At 46.9% G+C, this 23124-nt stretch overlaps 2 protein-coding genes across 3 annotated transcripts in view; one reads left to right on the forward strand and one right to left on the reverse strand.

Moving 5' to 3' along the window:
• The window catches only part of VSIG8 (V-set and immunoglobulin domain containing 8), a 7348-nt gene extending 3795 nt beyond the window's left edge, over window positions 1–3553 (forward strand). The window contains exons 3-7 of the mRNA XM_006922909.1: window positions 288–489; window positions 617–838; window positions 1624–1746; window positions 2058–2259; window positions 3122–3553. Coding sequence (XP_006922971.1) covers window positions 288–489; window positions 617–838; window positions 1624–1746; window positions 2058–2259; window positions 3122–3392 — 1020 coding nt within the window. The 3' untranslated portion in view covers window positions 3393–3553. The remainder of the gene's footprint in view (window positions 1–287; window positions 490–616; window positions 839–1623; window positions 1747–2057; window positions 2260–3121) is intronic.
• An 18028-nt stretch (window positions 3554–21581) lies between these two features.
• The window catches only part of SLAMF8 (SLAM family member 8), a 9375-nt gene continuing 7832 nt past the window's right edge, over window positions 21582–23124 (reverse strand). For both annotated transcript variants that reach the window (XM_025040473.1, XM_006922910.2), the window contains one exon: window positions 21582–21656. In XM_025040473.1, coding sequence (XP_024896241.1) covers window positions 21592–21656 — 65 coding nt within the window. In that variant the 3' untranslated portion in view covers window positions 21582–21591. The remainder of the gene's footprint in view (window positions 21657–23124) is intronic.

Consider the following 23124-nt stretch of genomic DNA (forward strand, 5'->3'; position numbering starts at 1 on the left):
TCTCGTGGAATGGGACAGCATGAATGATAGCTTTGCAATCACTCCAAAGGGTATGGTACCTGGCTTTAAGAAGTTCTCAGCCTGAACTTACAGTTTGCAAAGTACTAGATTTTACCTGGCCCCACCCATTTTGTAGGAAGTCAGAGGACCAAGCATCATTATTTCCACTTTCAGCTGAGAAAAATGAGTCTCAGAGAAGTTGAATGAATTGCCCAAGGCAGCCAATCCACATGGCCCTCCTTGGCTCTGCCTGTCTCATCCCCTTTGTTTTCTTCTCTTCTTCACAGTTCCTGAGTTACCAGGACAAGAGGATCAACCATGGCAACCTCCCCCATTTGCAGCAGAGGGTCCGCTTTGCAGCCTCAGACCCCAGCCAGTATGACGCCTCCATCAACCTCATGAACCTGCAGGTATCTGACACAGCTACTTACGAGTGCCGAGTAAAGAAGACCACCATGGCCACCCGGAAGGTTGTTGTCACTGTTCAAGGTATGGCCAGTCTCTTCCGGGCTCCCTTTCCACAGACTGCAGAGCCTGGCTTAGGGTAGCTTGGCCACTCTGAGCCTGGCTCTGCTTCTTGGCTGCGCCACACTCACAATTGACTGCTTTCCTGCAGCTCGACCTGCAGTGCCTGTATGCTGGTCTGAGGGCCACATGGCACATGGCAATGATGTAGTGCTGAAGTGCTTTGCTAATGGGGGCACCCCGCCTCTCTCCTACAAGTGGGCCAAGATCAGCGGGAATGCCCACCCCTACCGTGCTGGGTCCTACCATTCCCAGCAAAGCTTCCACTCTGAGCTCACCTACCAGGAGTCCTTCCACAGCTCCATAAATCAAGGTGAGGGGGCCCCAAAAGAGGGAGGCGAAATGAACAGAAAATCAGGACTTTGGGACCTGCTGGGGCTTCTCTAGTTTATTTGTGGCTCCATGTCAAACCTGGAATCCCTGTGGGAGATGCCTCCTCTGAGCCTGTTTCAGAAGCTGCTATTGTGGGGAGAAGAAGAGACAAAAAGTGGTGGTGGGGGTGGGGGCCAACCAAAAGCAGCATGGTTAATTTGGAAAGAGCACAGTCTGAGACAGACAGTTTGAGCTTGAATCCTAGCTGGACCCCTGACTGACTGCAAGACTTAGGCTAGTGGCTTAGCCTCTCTGTGTCTTGTTTCATCATGTTTCACCATGTAGGAAATGGGAATATAATGTTTAACTTCCAGGGGCCTGTGAGAATTAAATAGTGTAAGGTATGCAAAGCTACCAGCACACAGAGAAACTGGCTAGTACTCACAATCCAACGAAGATGATCAGAGCTGGAAGGAGCCTTAGAATTTCTCTAGTCTAACCCAATCTTCACTGTACAAAGGAGGAGACCAAGACTCAGAGAGGTGTATATTTCCCTAAGGTCACAGAGTAAATTAATGGTGTCTCTGACCTGTTACTGGCAGAGGTGTCCTTCTTTGCCTGTTTCAGCAGGGGAAAGGTGACTCATCTGGAATATGGTGGACCTGGGTGTATATGTGCACACACTGTCCCTCCTTTTATCCCCTACCTCACAGTGGCAGAGGCTGGGGGTGCTGCTCTCAGACACCAGGTCCCTTTGTCTTACTACAGCTGCTCCTTTACGTTCAGGTCTGTTGAACAATGGCGACCTGATGTTGAAGGACGTCTCCCGTGAGGATGATGGGCTGTATCAGTGCACAGTGGCCAATCATGTGGGCTACAGTGTATGTGTGGTGGAGGTGAAGGTCTCAGGTAGGTGCAGTGGCCCTGGGGGCCCTGTAGTGGGGCGGATGGGACTGGAGGAAACTGGGCTGTGTTTTGGAGCCCAGCTAGCTTTGCCCACCCTTTGCATTAAGCATAGGTCTCTGCCTAGGGCAGCTGGAAAGCCCTGGGAGTAATATGCAAACATAAAGGGTTAACTTGCATCTCCCCATGTCTTCCCTACTGGTTGACCCAGGGCCCTGAGCCTCCCTTTCCCACAGATGCTCTGCCCTGGCACCTCCTGGTTAGCCAGGCACCTTCCAGGCTTCAGAAGCTTGACTGGTCTCTCCTTTCCTTTACAGACTCCCGGCGTGTAGGCATGATCATCGGTGCAGTGCTGGGCTCTTTGCTCGCACTGTGCTGCCTGCTGGTGGGCATCTGGGGGCTCATCTGCTGCTGCTGCGGGGGAGCTGGGGCTGGCTGTGGTACCCGCAGTGCCTTTGGCTACAGCAACGGCGGCGGGGTCAGCGGAGGGGCCTGTGGCGACTTGGCTAATGAGATCAGGTAAAATCTGTTGCATGCTGCATACTGCTGTGAGACAGGCAACCGGTGCCCTGCCCCTCCTCACCCCCACCTGCCACCCCAAACCTGCTCACCATCGCTGGGAGTGCTGGGATCGCAGCATGTCGACTTGCCACTCGTCGCATGGCTTTTCTCTCTCTCCCTTCCCATGCCCAGTCTTCAGCTCTGCTCCCCTGCTCCCATCTCCCATCCGTCTGTGCACCCCTCTCTGACTTGTCTAGACTGTAAGCTCCTGAAGAGCAGGACCTGTAATTTTCCACCTTTCCCTTGTATTGCGCGGAGAAAACTCTGGATATATTTAAGAGTTAATAAGAATAGTGCTAATAACTTATTAGAAACAAACTAGAAATAAAAATAGAACAAGACTAGTAGTGCTGATGACTGCAGTGCCCTGGGGATGGAGGAAAGGATGAAGATCGAGGGGCAGGAGGTGAGGATAAGAGAAGGAGAGAGGGCAAGGTCAGGGTTAGTTAAGGAAACAAGGACCAGGAAAGCAGCTCCTGGATCCTCAAGGTTGCCTTCCTATTAAAGCCAGTGGTTCTGGGAAAAAACCAGAAGGGGACTGGAGAGCGCCTAGATGGGGCTGCTGGCCGTGGGCTGTCCGGACACGTGTGGACAAGCCCTGTCTAGAGGATGAGATGACCCGGGACCGCTGGGGGGTCGCCGGCCCAGGAAAAGGCAGAGAAGAGAATAGGTGGAGGCTGAGCGAGCAAGGCGAGGGGCCGGGACAGGGAGGCGCCGGGAGAGGGAGCCGAGAGGTGGCCAAGAGTCCCGGCTCTGCCAGGTCGGGCGCACTCAGTGACGCCGAGGAGCCGGCTCACACGCCCGCCTGTTGTCTCCACAGAGAGGACGCCATGGCGCCGGGGTATAAGGCCAGCGGGCGCGGCAGCCGCGTCACCCACCTGCTGGGGTACCCGACACAGACCGTCAGCCGCTCCCTGCGCCGCAAGTACGCGCCTCCGCCCAGCGGCGGCCCAGAGGACGTGGCCCTGGCGCCCCGCACCTCGGCCGCCTGCGAAGCGGGCTCCTCCCCGGTCTACGTCAAGGTCACGAGCGCCGAGCCCGCTGACTGCACTCAGGGGTCGCTGCCGGGCAAGGACGGGTTGTTGGTGTGAGCACGCGTGCCCGCCGGGCTGCGCCCGGGCCGGAGGAGGGTGCGGGCTCTTTGCACATGGCCGGGGACACGCTCGGACTGCGCCCACCCTGCCTGCCCCAGGCTGCCCGAAGGCTGTGGGCTGACAGCATTTCCCTTGGAAAATGAGTGAAGAGGCAGAGCCTTCTCCCCAAAATGGGAGGGGGCGGGGGCGGGCAGAGAAAGGCTACCCGGAGCCTTCTTCGCCTTCCCTGGGCCCCGAGGCTCCAGGAGAGCGAGGAGGACGTGTCGGAGAGCTGGTGAGGCCATAAGCCCGGTGTCCCCAGCCAAGGCAGAGGGCCCCGGGCCTGGGGCGGGTAGGGTTCCGGACTGAACTGTTCTGTGTGTGAGATCTGAGCTCTGAGGCGGAAGTGTTAGCACAATAAACTGTAAGACCCGAGACAGGTGGCTATGGTTCCACGGAGAGTTGGGTGTGGGGTTGCGGGGGAGACTCTGCTCGGGGATGAAGAACGTTGCTCTCTGTTGTCTCCCATCGTTCCTGCCACATTTCTTCCTTAGATGGATAGCAGTCAGAGCTGGAAGGGGCCGTGTAATCCTACTCTTTCATTACACAGATGGGGAAACTGGAACCCCTACGATTGGATCTTAAACCCAGAATTTTTTTTCCCTCTTTTATTCCAGAAGGCCTGAGGGGGCAAATTAAGGACTGGCAGGGATGACCCCTCTGAACGATCCCAGACCATTTTAGCATCCTTTCTTCTGCCCTCATCTACTCAACCCTGACCTCCTTATCTCTCCCAGATGCATGCGTTCCTTCTCAACAGCCAGGAAGGGTTTCAGACTCATATTCTGGGGGTAGAAAGACCTTCAAGGTCATCTAATCTAGTTCCCCTATTAATGGAAAGGGGATTGACATTTATTGGGCACCCTCTAAGTGCTAGGTGCTTTCTGATGTTTAGTCTTATTTAATCCTTACTTTAAGTTCTATGAGGCTGTGTGCTATCTCATTACATGGGTGAAGAAACTGAGGCTCAGAGGGATTAGGTATGTTGACCAAGCCTACGCAGGTAATAATTCAGGTTTTGATCGGGCATGTTTGACTCTAAGACATCAGGCTGTTTCTCTGATATTTGAATTCTTTCCATAACATTCCTGGCAAAGGCTATTTTAACCTTTTCTTGAATACCTCCAGAAATGCAATCGTCCTACCTCCCAATGCAGTCCATTCGGCCTCTGACTATTAGACATATGCTCCTCTTATTGAATTCAATTTTGGTCCTCATAGAGCTTTTATCCTTTGGTCCAAGTTCTACTCTTAGGGAGCCCTAAATATCACATTTCCAATTCCGCTGCCTCTAGTGGACCAAGTGGTTGTATTCCATACAGGATGGCTGTAACAGGCACACAACTGCAATCCCTGTCTGGCCTAGGGATTGAGGGTCTTCTGAAGAGCATGATACTTCGGGTTCATGTCGTTTTACCTACCTCTGCCCAGCCACCTGCCTGGTGAAAGCCCAAGCACTTCCTTCTTTCTTCGTCTCTTTTTCCCTTCAGGAGAAGCTGGGATTCCTAATTCTTCCTGCTTCTACCCTGGGGCCACATGAAGTATGGGGTATAGGTGGACCTCAAAGTACCTGGGCTTCAAGTTTCTTAACCGAGGAAGGCTGGAAACCCTGCTTGGTTATAAATAACTAGGAAGCCATTTCCAATTGGCTTGGGTATTTGCAAAATGGTGATAGCATTGCTGGCTCTGCTTTGATAGAACTGGGGGAAAAATGTAGTCAGTGGTGGGACAGAAGGAGCCAGGGACAAATGTCTTGGGTATGAGGTGAGGAAGTAGGGAGTTCTTGGGGATGGGTGGGGATACAGGCAGTGAGGGATTAAATAGTGAGGGGGAGGAGAGAATTGCAGAAACCGTCCATCCCTTCATTTATTTGCACACATTTATAAGCACCTATAAGATGACTTGTTAGGTAGATCTTTAATAGGACACTGGGCCTGGCACTCCTTTGCCCCAAGGCAGGGAACTGAATTGGATGACTTGGGGAGGGCTCTCCCAGTTTGGAGGCAGCCTGCTGGCCCTATATACAGGTTGTGTTGAATGACATCACCTTCCGCATTCCAGGAACCAGGGAGCCATGCTCACACAGCACTTCATTTAAAGTCACTGGGACTCCATACCACTCATGGTCTTGAGAAATTGGGGCTTAAGAGAAGATGACTAGAGGATGACTTCCTAAGACCTGGAGAAGAGACTAGATAAGGAACTGAGGAAGGACTCTGAATGTCTCTTGAACACATTTCCCAGGGCCAAATGCCAAGTTAGGTTTTAAAGCGAGGCTGTGGCAAGAAAAGCTCATTAAAAAACAGTAAGAGATTTTAGAGATGCTGGAAAGAACTTCTTGTTAGGGTGACTCACCAGGGAAGCCAAGGAAGTGCCCCCATCCCAAGCTGGATGGCAGTCACCATCACCACAGTCACCTCTGCTAGATGAGGAGGGAGAGAAGCTTTTTCTCCTAGGATTTTGCTCTAGGGACTCCTTGGTGTTTTGTCATTTCTCCTGCATGAAACCTTGGCAGAGTTGGAGGGGAATGCTGGTGCTGGTGAATGTTTCACAGTGGCTTTGAGTGCGGGGCAGGGGTGGGTAGGAGGCAGGAGAACCTAGCATTTGCCATTTCTGTGACGTAAGTTCTCCCACCATGGCTGATTGTAAGCTACTGACATGATGTCCTTGGTGTGGAGTTGGGAGAATGAGCGGTGGCACCCATTGTAGAGTATTTCCACGGTGCAGATACCTTTAAGGTCAAGAACCTCAAGAGCTGAGACAGTAAGATAATTAGGGAGTGATGTGTTTTGAGTGCTGATGTTTTTTGTTTTTTATACCATAACCGTAAATTTATATAATTTAATTTTTTTATAATTGAATTTTTAATAATGGCTGTATTTAACAACTGGCTTGCAAAACTAAGACCATGTCACCAGGCCAGCAGAAGGCTGTGCACACACATGCTGCAACAGGAGAGGGGTTGTCAAATACAGTCCTGATTTTGCTGTTTTTCCATAGAGACACAAACAACACAAAGTCAGTTGTCACCATTCTTCTTTCCAGTTTTGCCTTTTGTGTCTCTCCCCAGCCTTATAGGAGCTGAATTCTGGTTCCTACAGTCACTGAAAAATTATTTAGATAATTTACATGTCCTTGGTAACCACCAGAAACCTAACTTGGCATTTGGCCCTGGAAAGTGTATTCAAGAGACATTCTGAGTCCTTCCTCAGTTCCTTATCTGGTCTCTTCCTCAGGTCTTAGGAAGTCATCCTTTAGTCATCTTCTCTTAAGCCCTAATTTCTCAAGACCATGAGTAGTAAGAAGTTCCAGTGACTTTCCTTTTATGTGCTTCTATTAGAGTAACTATTAGCATGCATTCTGCTCAATTACATTGCAGTTACTCTAGGCCCAAGTCAGACTGGGGTGAGTCTGGGGAGGGATGAATATTTTTTCCTGCCTCACAGGAAACAAAGGTTCTCAAAAGAATTACCTAGTCACTGATCTGGAGGCCAGGAACTGGATCTGAACTTTAGCTCTGCTCCATGTGCTTCCCAGGGGAGCCTCCTGGTGAGAGCCTGGGACACCTTTGCTCTGGAGTTTATATTGCACCCAACCAGTGTATCTGGAGTAATCATTTCATTCCTGGTGATTCCATTCAGTTCCTTGTAGTTAGATTAGGAAGAAAGTGCTAAAGGAGGAGAATGTAGAGAGACATGCACCATGCAGGCAAGGGGAGACAAATGACTGCCTTGGAAACCTGGAAGAACTTGGGCATGGTTACTGTGCCTGCCAGTGGGTAGTAGAAAAGATAACCTTCTAGCACCCCTCTCTAGCCAATGCCCTCAGCAGGCTCCTTGGATGCATTTTGGAAGTACAGGAAGGATGGGACACTGAACGTGAGGGAGGAGACTAAAGCCCTTGACAAGGCAGGAAGTAGAGTAGAGGAAGATGGGGCAAAACAACCAAGCTTATTTTATAGAGGCTGATGTTGACGTGGTGGTGGGCCCATGTGGGTGTCTGGGGGAGAAAGAGGAAAAGAGGGAGGAAGAAAATTTGTAATGAATATTTGTGAGTTAGTTATGATCACATATGCAAAGGAAAAGAACACAGTTTTGGAATCAGAAAGATCTGAGTTCATATTTATTTCATAAGCTTCCAAAGTCTTGATTTCTTCATCTGTAAAATGGAATAGTTTTAGGACTATTTTGGGTGAAGTGCTTGTTACAGAACCTGGTACATGTATGGGCTCTGTAAGTGGTTGATCCTCAAGCCTCCAGTTCTCAAAATATAATTTCATCTTTATAAGAGTACAGTTCTGGAGGAAAGGTCCAACACACAGAGTTCAGGGTAGAGGCTGAGGCAAAGAGAGGTCCAGGGATGGAGCGAGAAGAACAAAGCCTTGGGATTGGATTTAAAGGTGGCTCACCATCTGGGGGAAGAGACAAGGAGCCCAGAAAACAAATAGAGAAGCAAGAGGAGAACCAGGCCTTGCCTCAGAGTTCTGGAATCCACATGCATGTGCTAATATTGACAGCAATTCTCATTACTAATAGTGATATTAATAAAAACAGGAAGCACCTGAAGCGCAAGTTTGGCAGGGTCCCTGAGTCAAGCCTAGCTGGGGACAAGCTGCTAGAATTCTCAGGGCCACCTCCCTGGACCAGGGCTTCACCTCCAGTGCCTTTTCTTGTGTATTCACTCTCAGTTCCTGGCACTCAGGCCCCTGCTACTGCCCTCTGGGCCCAGTGCCTACTGTGGTGTCCCCTGGAGCACTGACCTTGACAGTCCTTTCTAAAGTGTCTCCACATATCTCTCCCAAAGCTGAAGAGGGACCCTTCCAGCAAGGGGCACATACATTTTTGGGAGAATTCGCTCAGTCTTGGAATTTAATTTCAGACCACTACAGGCCCCACTTCTTCCCTGTGTCCTCCTGTCGGTCTCCACAGATACCCCCTGATCTTAGTCCCTATGCTTTCTCCTGCCTGGATGCCACTCTAAGCCTTGTGGCTCCTTCTTGCCGTGACTTTCATGAACTGGCTCCATGACTCTCCAAACACTGGGATTCAGCTCCAATCCCAGATCAGCCCCAGCCCCTTTGCCAACGCTGTTCACTTTGCCTGTAACTGTCTCTGTCTCTCGCTCTCTCTCATCCTCTTTCTTGGCCTGCATAGATTCTTCACAAAGACAGACTGGCCATATCCTATTCTACCGTCCCAGTCTCTACCCTGCTCTCAGATAAGGAGGAATGGTGATTATTCTGTTATCTTTGCCCTGTTCTGGGAATGTCATCCTGTTAGCCTCCTGCCTCCATCAGACTAGGCTTCTGCCGAGGGCACCTCCTTTATCGACAGCTACTCCATTCAGGAGCTCTGAATCTCTCCCTAAGCTTACCTCTCCTCAAATTAGTGTGATGGATAAAGATTACTCTAGAGACTGCCCTGTAAACTTAGGGTGCTGACAGTAACCAAAGCTTGCGATTACTTCAGGGGCACGTGATGTAAAAAGCCACACATATTCCCGCAAATCCTTTTCAAAAGTGAGTGTGAAAACTGCCCTTGCTAAGAGGGCCTGGTAGCCAATGAGCAGGGTCAGACAGGACCCATGAAAGATCCCACTGGTGCCCCTGGCCTTCCGGCCCAGGGCAGGGGTCCATATCAGGCAGGGCTCTGCTCCACAGGTCGCAGTGCCCTGTTCCTTTGACAACAGGCTCTTTAGGAAGCTCTTCCCTGCACAGCATGCAGGCTTCTTATTCAGTTTACTGAGGACTCAAGGAATTGCCATCTTTGTGATCACCACCATTAAAATATTGAGCAACAGGTTCTTGGTCAAGAGCCTAACCTGCTATTATAATGTCCTTGTGGGGAAATTGGATTCCTTCCTTTCAACACCCATCAGCCTTTCCAGGAATGTAGCACACAATTGGAGAAAGTGAGGAAAGAGGATGGGAACAACCTCCCTCCTGGCTCCCCCACCTCTCTATCCATCCACTTAAATCGATAAGCCAACAACACCCAAATTCATACACCCAGGCCAGACTTCTGTCTTATATTCCACAGTTAGTTATCCTATTTAACAGACACCCCAAACTTAGCAAGACGCAGATACTGCCCCTGATCCTCCCTAAACCTGTATCACCCACTGTCTCCCTATTTCAGTTGATGGCAACTCTGTCCTTTCTTAGTTTCTTTCTCTCACCACACCCCCCACTACATCCAGCCTGTCAGGAAGTCCTATTGGTTCTACCTTCAGAGTAGATGCAGAATTGGTCCATCCTCCCCTCCCCCACAGTTATTTCCTGCCTCCCAGCCCCTATCACCTCTTGCCTGGGTTATAGCAAGTGTCCTAGCTGATCTTCCAGCTTCCCCTCTTGCCCACCCCTACTTTATTCTCAGTGGAGAAGCCAGAGTGATACTTAAATCATTCTTCTGCTCAAAACCCTGAAATGGCTTCCCATTTTACTCAGAGCCAAGATCAAATTCCTTACACTGGTCTTCCAGGCCTTACATGTTACCTCGGTGACTTAACCTTCTATCCTTCTCCCCCTGACTTTCTCCACTCAAGCCACATTGACTCCTAGCTGTTTCTCGAACTTCTTAAGGTCTTTGTTCTGGCTGTTCTCTTTGCCTAGAATAGCTTTCTTTCAGATTTCTCAATGACTAAATACTTACCTTTCAAGTCTTTGCTCAACTATCTGCCCCTTACAGAGGTCTTATCTAAGATTGAAATGCCCTTCTGCCTGCACGCCTCATTGCCTTTATCCCCTTCTATTTTCCTTTCCTGAACAGCACATATTCTAACATGCTATGTAATTTATATGTTATGATTATTAATTGACACCCCTACACCCCAGCACTGTAAGCCCCACAAGAGCGAAGGATCTTGGTTTTACTCACTCATGTACCTGAGCTCCAAAATATGCCAGGCATATAGCAGGCACTCAATAAATATTGCTTCAAAGAATTGAAGAGGATGGGAGAAGACAGACAAACTGTAGCAGGGGGAGTTAACCTCAGGTCACCTGAAGAGGTAGGAAGTTAGTGAGGAGCAGCCTATCTCCTTATGGGTGGCCAAGAGGTCTCTAAGAGAACCAGAAGTTTGTCTGAGCCCAGCCGACTGATTATGCTCCCCGGAAGAGGGGCATTCAGATATAGAATCTCCCAATCTGAGACTCTTGGCTTCCACGGTGGAGATGTCTGAAGAATGGTCACGTATTGTCTACCTGCATGTCTCCCCACCCTCTGCATTGACCACTCAGTTAACAAGTGTGGTTTGGCGACGTGCTTACTGTGTGTTGGTGGTAAGATGGCTATTAAACCTGGCCCTTCCAGGAGCTCCCAGACTCCCTAGGGAGACCATTAACCTCATTTGGAAAAATTAGACTAATGCACACGACTGTTGATTCAGCTTCATGCAAGGCTGGGTGAGTAGTTGCTATGAGATCACCTAAGAGAAGGCTTCTGGGAGGAGGTATGCCTGGGGCTGGGCTTCTGAGCTTTGCTTGGAAAATAAAATGAATAAAGGGATATATTCTAGGCTGAGAGGTGTTTCTTTACAAAGGGGCAAAGGGCATGATGAGCTTGTCAGGTAAGAGCTAGGCCTGTCTGGAATGGGGCTGCTAATTGCTGAGTCATCTCCATCATAAGGCCTCCCAAGGGTGGGGCTGGGAAAGAGGGGAGTTAAGGTGTTTGTGTCAGCTGGAATGGTCCCCAGTGAGGGCTGGGGTGAGTGTGAAGGTGGTGTTCCATTCTCGGTGTTCTAGGGTGAGGGCACTTATATCTCCCGCACTGACCCAGGCAGTGAAGGAGCATTCCTCTTCTCTTTAGCTTAACTGAAGGACCTGGCTGACTCAGCCCTCCAGGATTGAGGCCCTGATCTGATGGCAGCATTGAAGCTATGCTGGTCCCTGAAGCAGAGATAACTTGGTGATGGGATGTTTGTGTGCCCCTCAAATTGAGTGGTTGAACAACCTTACGGGAGGCTGTGTGATGGGGAGGGATGTTCACTGGGGTAAGTGATGGCCAGATGGCCACAGCTTCCAGCTATGGGACACAGCAGACTGCCAGTACCCTCCTCTGCTGGCTCAAGAACACCCCATTCCCAAGACCCTGAGTCATAGTGCCCCTGACTCTCTGTCTGTCTGCCCTGCCCCTAGGCAACTCATTAGCCCATCAGAAGAATATGGGACATTTCCAGTGGCTATACAGAGTGGCTGTATAACCAGAGACTTTCTGTGCTTTGGCCCTATTCCAGCTCAGTGGCTGGGAGGCCCCCCGCAGGCAGGCACTGGTCTCCATCCTGGAAAGCTGCACCCTCCTTACCATCCAACAAGGCACACCACACACCCTTCCACCAATCTGCCTGACTCTGAGCAAGTCCTCTTGATGTCCTCACCACAAAAGGATGCCTCAGTGAGATAGGCCCCATGGCTTCTAACCTGGCTTGTGAGACTTACCTCTGTGGGACAATCATGGAGTCTGACAAATAGACTCCTTTGGAGCAGCTCATGTGCTGTTCTTCTGTATCTGACCATGACACTGTCCCTCTGCTTGGAAGGGCTCTCCTAAGACAACTGCGATGGCTCCATCCAGAAAATCTCTGTGGGACTCTGAATGCCGCAGGAGTGGGCATGAGGCAGGTTGCATTTGGAGGGTGTAGGGGTCAAGGGCATCGCTTCATGGCTACTGAGGCAGCTCCAGCACTCCTCGCCATTATTAACCTAGGGTCCTTTCTGGAGCTGGGTGGGCAGGAGTCAGGCCAGCTGGTGGAGAAGCTAACCAGGCCAAGATGGACTGCAGCAGTTTGGGTTGAAGATGCTATGGGATGACCTCTCTGCCCCAAAGATACTTTACAGCCCTTCCATCCTCAAGTTCATATTGAAGGATCTGGAATATGATTCTGGATCTGGAATATAAAAAACTCTCTGATTATAGGCATGAACCAGCTGTTCTGGGGCAGAGGAAACTTTTTTTTTCCCCTCCTCAAATTGATTTACATTTAAATAATTACATTCATGAAATCATTATATGAAGTTACTTAGTTTTGACCATTTAAAAAATTTATTAAAATGGCTATTTTCAACCCAGTACATTGTTCGGCCTCTATCTTGTCCCTTTAAAGCCCTGTTCCCTGATAATTAAGGGCTGTTTCCTGACTTCACTTAACAGCTGCTCTTCTTTCTGTATTTCCAACTTTAGTAAACAGCACCTTCACCTGCCTAGTTACTCCGTGTCGTCACTCACCCCCTCCCCATAACCTATACCAAGTGTTGTCGATTCTAGCTCCTAGATATTTCTCGAATGTATCCACTTCTCCCCAGATCCCGATTCTCAGTTCCAAGCTATCACCTGCATAACACTCTCCAGTGGCCCCTAGAATTAAATTTTAAATCTTGCCATGTCCTACTGGACTCTGCACGATCTGACCTCTGCTGTTCTCTCTTCTGAGTCTTCCTTGCTCATTATTCTCCAGCCATGGGACCTTCTTTATATGCCAAGATCTTTCCAGAAGTGCTTTCCGGTATGCTCATGATCAGTGTGACGGGCCTCTCCACTTGGCTTTACTCACTCCCCTCCCTGCCTGTCTCTCCTCAGAAAGGCCCTCTGTGTTGCCCTTGCACCAGCTGTATTTTGCTCCCTCATTATCCTTGCTCATAATTTTCAGTTATTTTCCTTCATAGAGATTAGTACAATTTTAATTAAACATTTGTGTGTATTTATTTAATGTCATCCCCTCCTAACTAGACTGCAAGCTTCCTGGGTATAGGGGCCTGTCTATCTTGCTCACAGCTGTGTCCCCAGTGTCTCTGGCATGTAGCGGCTGCTCAGGGGAGGTGTGCTGAGTGATGAACTGGAGACAGACTGCTCAGTCCTCTGGGAAATTAGAGGCTGCTGTTGTCCCCGGGGCCAGGAAAGCAGCCCTCTTCTTAGTGGAAGGTTGGTACTGTCTGCCCTTGGCCTCCTGGGAGTAACTGGACAGGGGATGAACTGACAGACATCTTGCTGTACTCGTCCTTTCTGGACTCAGCCTCCAGAGGAATAAACTCTCTGTAGACTGCTGCTTGGAGTTGGCTGAGGCTCTAGCTGGTAACTCTGACCAGGGGCTGCAGGGCTGAGAGTCCACTCCTTCTCCTGAGTGCTCAGGCCTCAGGACACCAGGCAAGCTGGGAGCCTCGGCCCCATCCCTGCACTTCTCGTCCCTCTTCCTGGAATGGCCAGGCCTGCAATCAGTCTTCCTGCCCTCTGCATCTGTCATGTAGCTGTACCTGGGGATCTGGGCTCCATGTTCAGGGCTCAGGATGAGTCCAAAGCCCCCAGTATGTATGTGGATTGTTAGAGATTTTCTGGGAATGTTGGGCTGGAAGGTTGTTAACAAGGAGGGATCCTGTTGTATTTCTGAACAAAGAGTTTGGACGACTCCTGAGGGTCTGAGCAGCCCCAGCAAGAGGATGCAGGCCTGAGGCCAACAGGCTGGGTCAGAGGGTGAGACTGAGCATATCAGCATCTCACTCCAGGCATCCAAGCCAGCAATGCCCTCCTCTCCCCCTTCCCCAACATGTTCCCCAGGAGGATGGCACCAACCCTCACTTGTGAGCAGACCTTCCTTCACCACCTGGAGGGTAATCTAAAGATAACCTACCAGCCTGGGATGTTTTGGTATCCTGGGAATACAGTCAATCAAATCCCCGATGCTGCTCTGGGAAGATCTGCTCCCAAGAAACCTCCACGCCATACTTTCTTCAGTTCCTACTAACTGAAGCTTTGTTTACTCCAAGCCAGAGCCTCTCTCCTTTTCACCACTTCCTCATGGACCCAAGTGGTGTTCCTTGGGGACGGAGGTCTCACAGGTCAGGAGATTCCTCTGAACTCATGCTGGGAGCTGTATTACGGTTGACTCATTGGAATCACTTATCGACATGCTGCTTCCCCACTGGACTGTAAACTATGAGGGCAGGGATGGTGATGCCACTATTTAGAAATCTCTATACCCAAGTCGATGCTGGTGACCGACCAGTAGGTGATTAGTAAATGCTCACTGAATGAACAGATAAGCACATTTCCTGTTCCACAGATTCCTCCTCAAACTCTTTTTTGTACTTGATTTTGTTAAACCAACCACCACTTCTAACAAGATGTCCTGCAACTACTCCCCATCCCCCTCCTCCCCACCCCTCCCCAAAGAGAAGATCCTTGACCCCACCCAGGACAGTCAAGCTCAATCTGTTCGTTGGGAATTTTCATCTTCGGTAAGCAACATGGGAACAGAAAATAGAACAGATTTATTCCACCATGGCCCCTGAGGAGGTTGTCCTAAGGCCTGTATCCCTGAGGCACCTGGCTTTGTTCTTTCTGAGGTCTTGTTGGTCAGTGTTTTCTTTGGTTCTCTGAGTGATATAGACTGAATTTTTGTGTGCTTCTAAATTTTATATGCTGAAACTACTCCCCAGCCTAATGGTATTTTTGGGAGGTGATTAGGTCATGAGGATGAAGCTTTCATGGATGGGATTAGTGCTCTTTCAAAAGAGACCCCAGAGAGCTTCCTCACCCCTTTCACCATGTGAAGACACAACTGTCTATGAACCAAGAAGCGGGCCCTCGCCGGACACTAAATCTGCTGCCTTAATCTTGGACTTCCAGGCTCCAGAGCTTTGAGAAATGTCTGTTGATTATAAGCCACCTAGATTGTGGTACTCTTTTACAGCAGCCTGAATTGACTAAGACACAGATACTCACAACTTTCTTATAATTCTTTCTTTTGCTTTAGTTAAAACCAGATTGGTTCCTCTGTTTGCATCTAGAGAACTCTGATACAAGTGTTTTCCCATTATATAAATATTCTAAAGAACATGATTTCTTAAATGGCCATATGTATTGGCCATTTATTTGACTGATTTCATGTTGTGTTGTGCTTTCCTGTCCATAGTATTCCTAATTCCCATCAATATCTCCTTTGTTTCCATATCTGATCTGTTATTTTCTGAGTGATATACTGAGGAACACAGCAGAAGAAAGGAAACTAGAGTAACTCTTCTTCACAGGAAGCACATTGTTTCTGACAGATTGGTCTTTTTTGTTCCATTGTCCATTCATTCTTTTTTTCTTTAATTTTTAACTCATTTTCGGTGTCGGAAGGATCTTATGGGTTGTCTGGGGCAGAAATGAACAATTGGTTTAATCTTGGCTTCCCACTTCAATTAATTGTTGGAGTTACTTGAGTGTTGTGCTGCATGTAGACTCAGTAGGAAAAGTGTGTCATAATTAATTATTTATGTTCAACATGGCTCTGGAAAGTGGAAGTCTGGATATATGCACCACATATCTGTTATTCCTGATCGAATACAACTTCCCACCTAATATGAAAAGTCTCTAGTCTATAATTTTCTCTGAGATGGTTTCTGCTTAGGCAGTCATTGAAACAGCTCATGTCATGTTTGGATTTCTCATTTGTTATTAAGTTCTTCCCTGGTAGTATAGTGCATGGTAAGAAGCTGGACTGATTTAGAGAACCTGAAGCTTATTCTGACTCTGCCACTAATTATGTAATTCTAGGAGGTAACAATCTTCTGGGGCCTCAGTTTTTCACCTGAGAAATGAAAAACTTGAAGTGAATAACCACAAAGTCTCCTTTTAGCTTTAAGATCCCATTATTCATGAGTCAATATCTGCCTCTCAGTGACATGTTCTACTGGCCTCAGTTACTCAACCTGGTTTACATGAGAGCCTTTAAATATATTAGGACCTATGGCCTTCTAAGTTGTTTGTTTGAGGCAAAACATGACCAGTTTCTTTAATCATTTCTCATATGATAAGATTTCTAGACTTTTCACCATTCTGGTCATTCTTTTCTGGACGCTTGAGTTTTCCAGTGTCTCCTTGGAAGTGTGGCTCCTAGAGCTGGACCCAGGCCAGTCAAGCAGTAGGAGTGTCCCCACTACTCAGCCATGTGCTCAGCTGGCCCTCCAGAGAGATGGGACCATGGAGCAGTACACAGCCCGAGGGGAGGCACCCACTGAGACCGTATCTGATTGGAGATGTGATATTTTAGAGGCCTTTCTTCAGGCTGCATGCAGAACAGATGCAGGAGGGAGGGAGATGGTGCTGATAAACAGAACAGGTACTACTTAGTAAATGTGGAAGGAAGACTGCCAGAGATATCATTAATGTTTGCAGTCACTGTTTTTATTTTCTTTCATTTTTAAAATATCTATCTATCTATCTATCTATCTATCTATCTATCTATCTATCTATCTATCTATCTATCTATCTATTTAATTGAAGAAATGTTTTATTTAAATCTCCCCTGCTCTGTACACCTCCTCCTTTCTCCTTCACCCCTATCCTCTGGTAACCACTAGTCCATTGTCTATGTCCATGTGTCTCTGTTTGTTTGTCCTGTTCATTTGTTGCTTTTAGATTTATATCCCACATATAAGCGATATCTTGTGATTTTCAACTTTTTCTGTCTGGAGTATTTTGCTTTTAGTATGATTATTTCAAGGTCCATCCATGTTGTTGCAAATGGCAGTATTTCATCTCTTTTTATGTGCAGCTGCTGTTTTTAAACAAGGCTTTGGGTGCTCTTGTCTCTATTGATGAAAAAAATGCCCTTCTAATTCTTTTCTTTTGCTATGCCCCTTCTCCATTCTTTGACATCATGTCACATGACCCCTTTGCCCCAGCAGTTCTTATATCTGTCCTTTGCACAGAAGGACAGGTACAGAGGATCTTGCTTAAGGGAAATAGAGTGAAAACAAGGAAAAGCAAAAGCAGATTTGGAGAGGATTTTGGTCTGACCATGAATCTACTGGAAATAATGGTGCACATGTCATCATGGGAAGAACCTGAGATCCCCCACAGATGGGGTTGTGGAGGGGAGGCACTCTTCTGGCCACCCTCACCCCAGGGAAGGGGTATTCTGAAGACCACAAGGTTCCATGTACTGTGGCCCCAGGCCATCGCTCTGACCCAATCCTTACACTCTCACTCCCTTATTTATTTTATTTTATTTATTTATTTTCAATTGACTTAACATTGCTTAATAACATTACATAAATTTTAGGTGTACACCATTATAATTCAATATCTATATACTCTATTGTATTCTCACCACCAAAAGTCTGGTTTCCATCCATCACCATATATTCGATTCCTTTACTCATCTCACTTTTCTCCCATCCCCTCTGGTAACCACCAATCGGTTGTCTGTATCTATGAGTTTGTTTTTTGTGTTGTTTTGTTCGTTTGTTTGTTACATTTTGTTTTAAACAAAAAGCCAACCAACAGAATGGGAGAAAATATTTGCAAATGATATTTCTGATCAGGGGTTAATATTCAAAATATATAAAGAACTCAAACAACTCAAAAACAAAAAAACCAAACGACTCAATTGAAAAATGGGCAAAGAATCTGTATAGACATTTTCCCTGAGAGGACATAGAGGTGGCCAGCAGGCATGTGAAAAGATGCTTAACATCAGTAATTATTAGGGAAATGCAAATCAAAACCACAATGAGATACCACCTCATACCTGTTAGAATGGTTATTATCAATAAGACAAGAAATAACAAATGTTGGCTAGCTAGGATGTGGAGAAAGGGAACTCTCATACACTGCTGGTGGGATTGTGAATTAGGGCAGCCACTATGGAAAGCAGTTCGTAGGTTTCTCAAAAAGTTAAGAACAGAACCACCATATGGCCCAGCAATTCCACTCCTGGGTATTTATCTGAAGAGTATGGGAACACTAACTCTAAAAGATACACATATCCCAATGTTCATTGCAGTATTACTTATAATAGGCAAGAAGATATGGAAACAACTTAAGTATCCATCGATAGACAAGTGGATAAAGAAGATGTGGTACATATGTACGATGGAATACTGCTCAGCCATAAAAAATGATGAAATATTGCTATTCACAACAATGTGGATGGATTTCAAGGATATTATGCTAAGTGAAATAACTCAGAAAAGGACAAAATTCATATGATTTCATGCATATGTGGAATATAAAACAAAATAGTAATAAATTAACAAAAATAAACTCATTTCTTTGTTTTGACCCAGCCACCCTGGCCTGCACTCTAGTCTTCATAAACACCAGTCATGTTCTCAATCTTTTACATTTTCTGGTCCCTGGAACACTCTGCCCAGACACTACATGGCTCACTCTGTTTCACTGGGTTTCTGTTCTGATGTCACCTCATCAGGAGATGTTCTCTGATCGCCTTTTCTAAAATGAACCCCTCTTTCCCAACACATCATTCTCTAGCCTTTTACTCTGCTTATCTTTCTTAATAGAACCTATCAAAAACTGGCCTATACCAACTTGCTTATCTATTATCTAGAATATAAACTCTACAAAGGAAGGTCATTGCTTTGTTCACTGCTGATTCCTTAGTGCCTTGAAGTGTACCCAGAACATGCTGGACCCTCAATCAATACTTGTTCTTTTGTGACTTTTAAAGCATCAATATCAATGCTTGTTAACAAAATATTGTTCTCACAGAGCACTTTTAATTTTTCAGTGGAGGGTTAATTAGTTCACTAGTTGGCAAATGAGTCATTGGGGATGGGAACATCAATTTATGCACCACACTACAAAACTACTGACTAAATGAGGTCACTATGAGTTACTTTGTGAAGGGAGAACTGTGAGGCCCACTCCAGCCAGAACTGCTCTGATTTGAGGTGGGACCCTGGGGCGTGGAGTATGTGTGTATGTGTTTCTCCCATACAACCACCATGGCCCATTGCTAGAACCTGGGCTTTCTCTTTCACATCACTTTAGGGACTGAGGCCAGTTTTGCATATTCACTGACCAAGCATGGGGAATGTCTCTAGGTGTCAGGTGGGGGCAATACAAACTGACAGGTTGGGTGGCCATGTATATGTTCAGGTAGACTTGAGGGAAGCTGATGGGAGAGAAGCAGGTGCAAGAAAGGCATGAGCATTAGGCAAAACCAGGTGACCAGCAAGGGACCTCTGAGCAAAGCCAGCAGGCAGAGAAATTCTGGGACTGGTCAAGTAGAGGAGTGGTGATATGAATCTGGAGGTCATTTGGGTTGACCATTTGTCCAAGGTGGAACGACTGCCCAGGAACTGGGGAGAAGAGGGAAGATCATTGGAAAGAACTGACATCCTTGGTGGAGTGATTGAAGCCACCCTGGGAAAATACTTTAAAACTTACTCCTGTTCATTCAATGCTTACTTCCTCTCTACTATCAAAGCTTGAGTGAGGTCCCAGAAAACAGCCAATTACAACTGGGAGGGAGTAACTATGAATATTATCATCTACTAATCCCTAAGTATAAATTTAACTCATCAAGTTTTTTCCAGTGACAATACTCCAGAGCTTTTCTAGACAGAATCACTTGGTGGCAGATAGAATTTTCCAAAGATGGACACAATAATCACTTCCATTCAAAATGTTTTATTTTTTTCCAAGGTGACCTTGACCCATTGAGAGGTAGGATCTTTGAACCACTCCCCACCCCCAACTTGGGTGAATCTTCTGCACTTGAATCTGAAAATGAGTGTGCCAGATTCCAGGATGCCTCCATACTTTTCTCCTTCACAATTTTCCTACTACTTAGCTTTTCCTGTTTCTTCTCTCTCTCAGCCTCAGGCAGAGACACTCATCCTGAGCTGAGCTGCTTTTCTTAAAGTTGTTCAAGAACTTCCTGATGGCTGGGGAAAATTTAATATCTTTTGTCCTGGCAACTGTGCTAGATAGTGAGGAGAGACTTTCAACACCCACAACTCCTGCCCCACCCCGCCCCAGACCCGATCCTGCAGGAGGCATGATGGCAAGCAGAGATGGTGAAGCTGTCTATTAAAAAGGTGTTACCTGTAAAATGGCACTCATCCCAAACAGGGGATATTAACCATCTCTTCATTGTCTATAACTGCAAATTACCTTTGAGGGCCATTAGCTCAAATAACCTGAAAGTCTTTCAGGCCAGAGAGAGAAATCCTTGTCCCTCAACTCTCACCTTTACCTGTTTCTAGACCTTTTCTTATGATAATGTCTTGGTCATCAGGAAGCATCAGGGTCTCAAACTAGGACTGGGGCTGAAGCTGGAGTTGGGGCTAGGACTGAAAGTGGGTGATTCAGAGAGTCATAATTAGTTTAAAGTCTAGAATATTTTAGAGCCTGGAACTCAGTCTAGAGGCAATCACTTGGTGCTAGTTGGTTAATACTTGTATTAGTCTGCTAGGGCTGCCATAACAAGATACCACAGACTCGTGGCTTAAGCAATAGAGATTTATTTTCTTACAGTTCTAGAGGCTAGAAGTTCAAGATCGAGTGTCAGCAGGTTTGGTTTCTCCCGAAGCCTCTCTTCTTGGCTTATAAGTGGCTTCCTTTTCTCTGTGTTTTTCCATGGCCATTTCACTGTGTGTGTGTGCATCCCTTGTGTCTTTCCTTCTTCTTATAAGGACACCAAGCATATTGGATGACTCATTTAAACTTTATGACTCATTTAAACCCATCTCAATGACTTCATTTAAACTTTATTATCTCTTTAAAGGTCCTATCTCCAAATAGTTACATTCTGAGATATTGGGGGATAGGTCTTCAACATATGAATTTTGAGGGGACAAATTCAGTCCATAACAATACTTCATAAACAGTGGTAGAGAGTGAATGCCCTGGATAATCATTGTCCTTGTGGGTCCTGGTAGGGCCCCATCTCAATGACTTCATTTAAACTTTATTATCTCTTTAAAGGTCCTATCTCCAAATAGTTACATTCTGAGATATTGGGGGATAGGTCTTCAACATATGAATTTTGAGGGGACAAATTCAGTCCATAACAATACTTCATAAACAGTGGTAGAGAGTGAATGCCCTGGATAATCATTGTCCTTGTGGGTCCTGGAGAATGTCTAGTGTGCTTTAGGGAACATCCTCATAGGCCTATCTTGCCCAGAGCAGAGCCAGGACATGCAGTGAGGGGAGACGGGAGGGAACAGATGTGGAAGATCATGCTGGTGTTTTCTGTCTTTCCAGTGAGTTGGCTGCGCAGGATGCTCCTGGGAAGTGAGATGGAGTCTCATGGGAGGTACGAGGACCATGATCATTTTCAGGCACCAGCTATGTCCCAGACCATCATAGGCCTGGGCAGTGGAGTTCCTCATGATCCAGGTGTCGGTTTTTCTCCTCCCTCATGGCAGACCCTACACCAGGGTGTTCTCTGTCTCTGTAGCCATTTCATCAGCACGGACATCCTTCTTCTTTTTCCCTGACAAGGAGATCAGAAAGAAGGTTACCCCTCCAATGTTTGGAATCTTAGCATCCTTGGCCTGGCCCAAGGCCTCTGAATCCTAATTGTCCTGGCCCAAGATCATTTCAGGAAAAAAAATCCCACATTTTTCCCCTGGTTTTCCAAGACCCTGGAAAAGGAGACACTTCAAGAACAGAATCTACCTAATGTCTAGACTTCCTCTTCAACTATGCTATACATTTAGCTGTAGAAGGTATAGAAAGTTAGAGCTAGGATGGGCACAATTGAATGACTGGCAGGAAGCCACATGGCAGAGCAAGGGCCAGCCTCTGGACTCACTGTGTGAAGTCTTTCCTCTATCCCAGATAGTTGGGTTCTTTCTGTCCCTTCTCAGTGATCAAAGCCACTCATTTCTGAGCCTTGAAAACATTAGACTGAGATTAAAAAGTCAGTCACATAGGACCACATAGTGCATTGTCCAAAATAGATAGTATACAGATAGAAAGTAGATTAGTGGCTACCTAGCGTTAGAGGGGAAGTGATTAGGGAATGATGGCTAAGGGGTTTGGGGGTTTCTTTTGGGAGGTAATGAAAATGTTCTAAAATTGATTGTGGTGATGGATGCATAACTGTGAATACAATAAAAGCCACTGAATTGAACATTTTAAATGTATAAATTGTATGGTATGTGAATTTTAGTTCAATAACGCTGTTAAAACAAAAATGATACTCTTTTCCTGGCTTCTACTTTCTTATCATGAATCCTGGGGACTGTCCGGGGCAACAGGGCTGCTGGGTGGGGTGTGATCTTCTCTGTTCTCCCTGTTCCCTAGGGGAAAAAATATACAGGAGCCAGTCATCTACTCCAGCTCCATGCTGAGTGGCTGCTTGCCTTCTAGGAAAACCCACCCATATAAGGTCACATGCTTCCTTTTCCTTGCTGACCCACTCTCTTCACCCTGGTGCCAGCAAGCCTAGACATCCTGGGATGAACATGACCATGAAGTCAGGGTATTTCTTTCAGGGACAGGGAATCATGAGGGCAGAGGTAGGGCTGATGGATGTAGTGCTCAGAACCTGGCTGTACTCTGAGTTTCTTCTTCCCTTTTGTTTTTGAGAAGGAGGCCCTAACAGCTTCTGGCCAGAAAGGCACTTTGCTCAGGGGGCATTTCCTAGGTATAAAGGGGTTGGGATTCAACTAGGCTTTCACTCAGCAAACGTTTATTGATACCAGCTATGTTCCAGGAACCACCATTAGGTGCCCAGTGGTGACCCAGTCTTTTCCTTTAAAGGGCTGAGAATTCAGTGAGAGAGAAAGTGCAGTGAGTGTTATGAGTGGGGTAAGCAATGAATATTAAAAGTAGGACACTAATGCAGCTTGTGCATGGGGCAGAAGGTCAGAAAAGCTTCCTGGAGCAGGCACACCTTGAAGATTGTATAGAAGATAACAAAATAAAGGAGTTGGATGGTAAATCATGGGAAGTGT

This window comes from Pteropus alecto, unplaced genomic scaffold (assembly GCF_000325575.1).
Source record: "Pteropus alecto unplaced genomic scaffold, ASM32557v1 scaffold359, whole genome shotgun sequence".
In the NCBI taxonomy this organism is placed as follows: domain Eukaryota; kingdom Metazoa; phylum Chordata; class Mammalia; order Chiroptera; family Pteropodidae; genus Pteropus; species Pteropus alecto.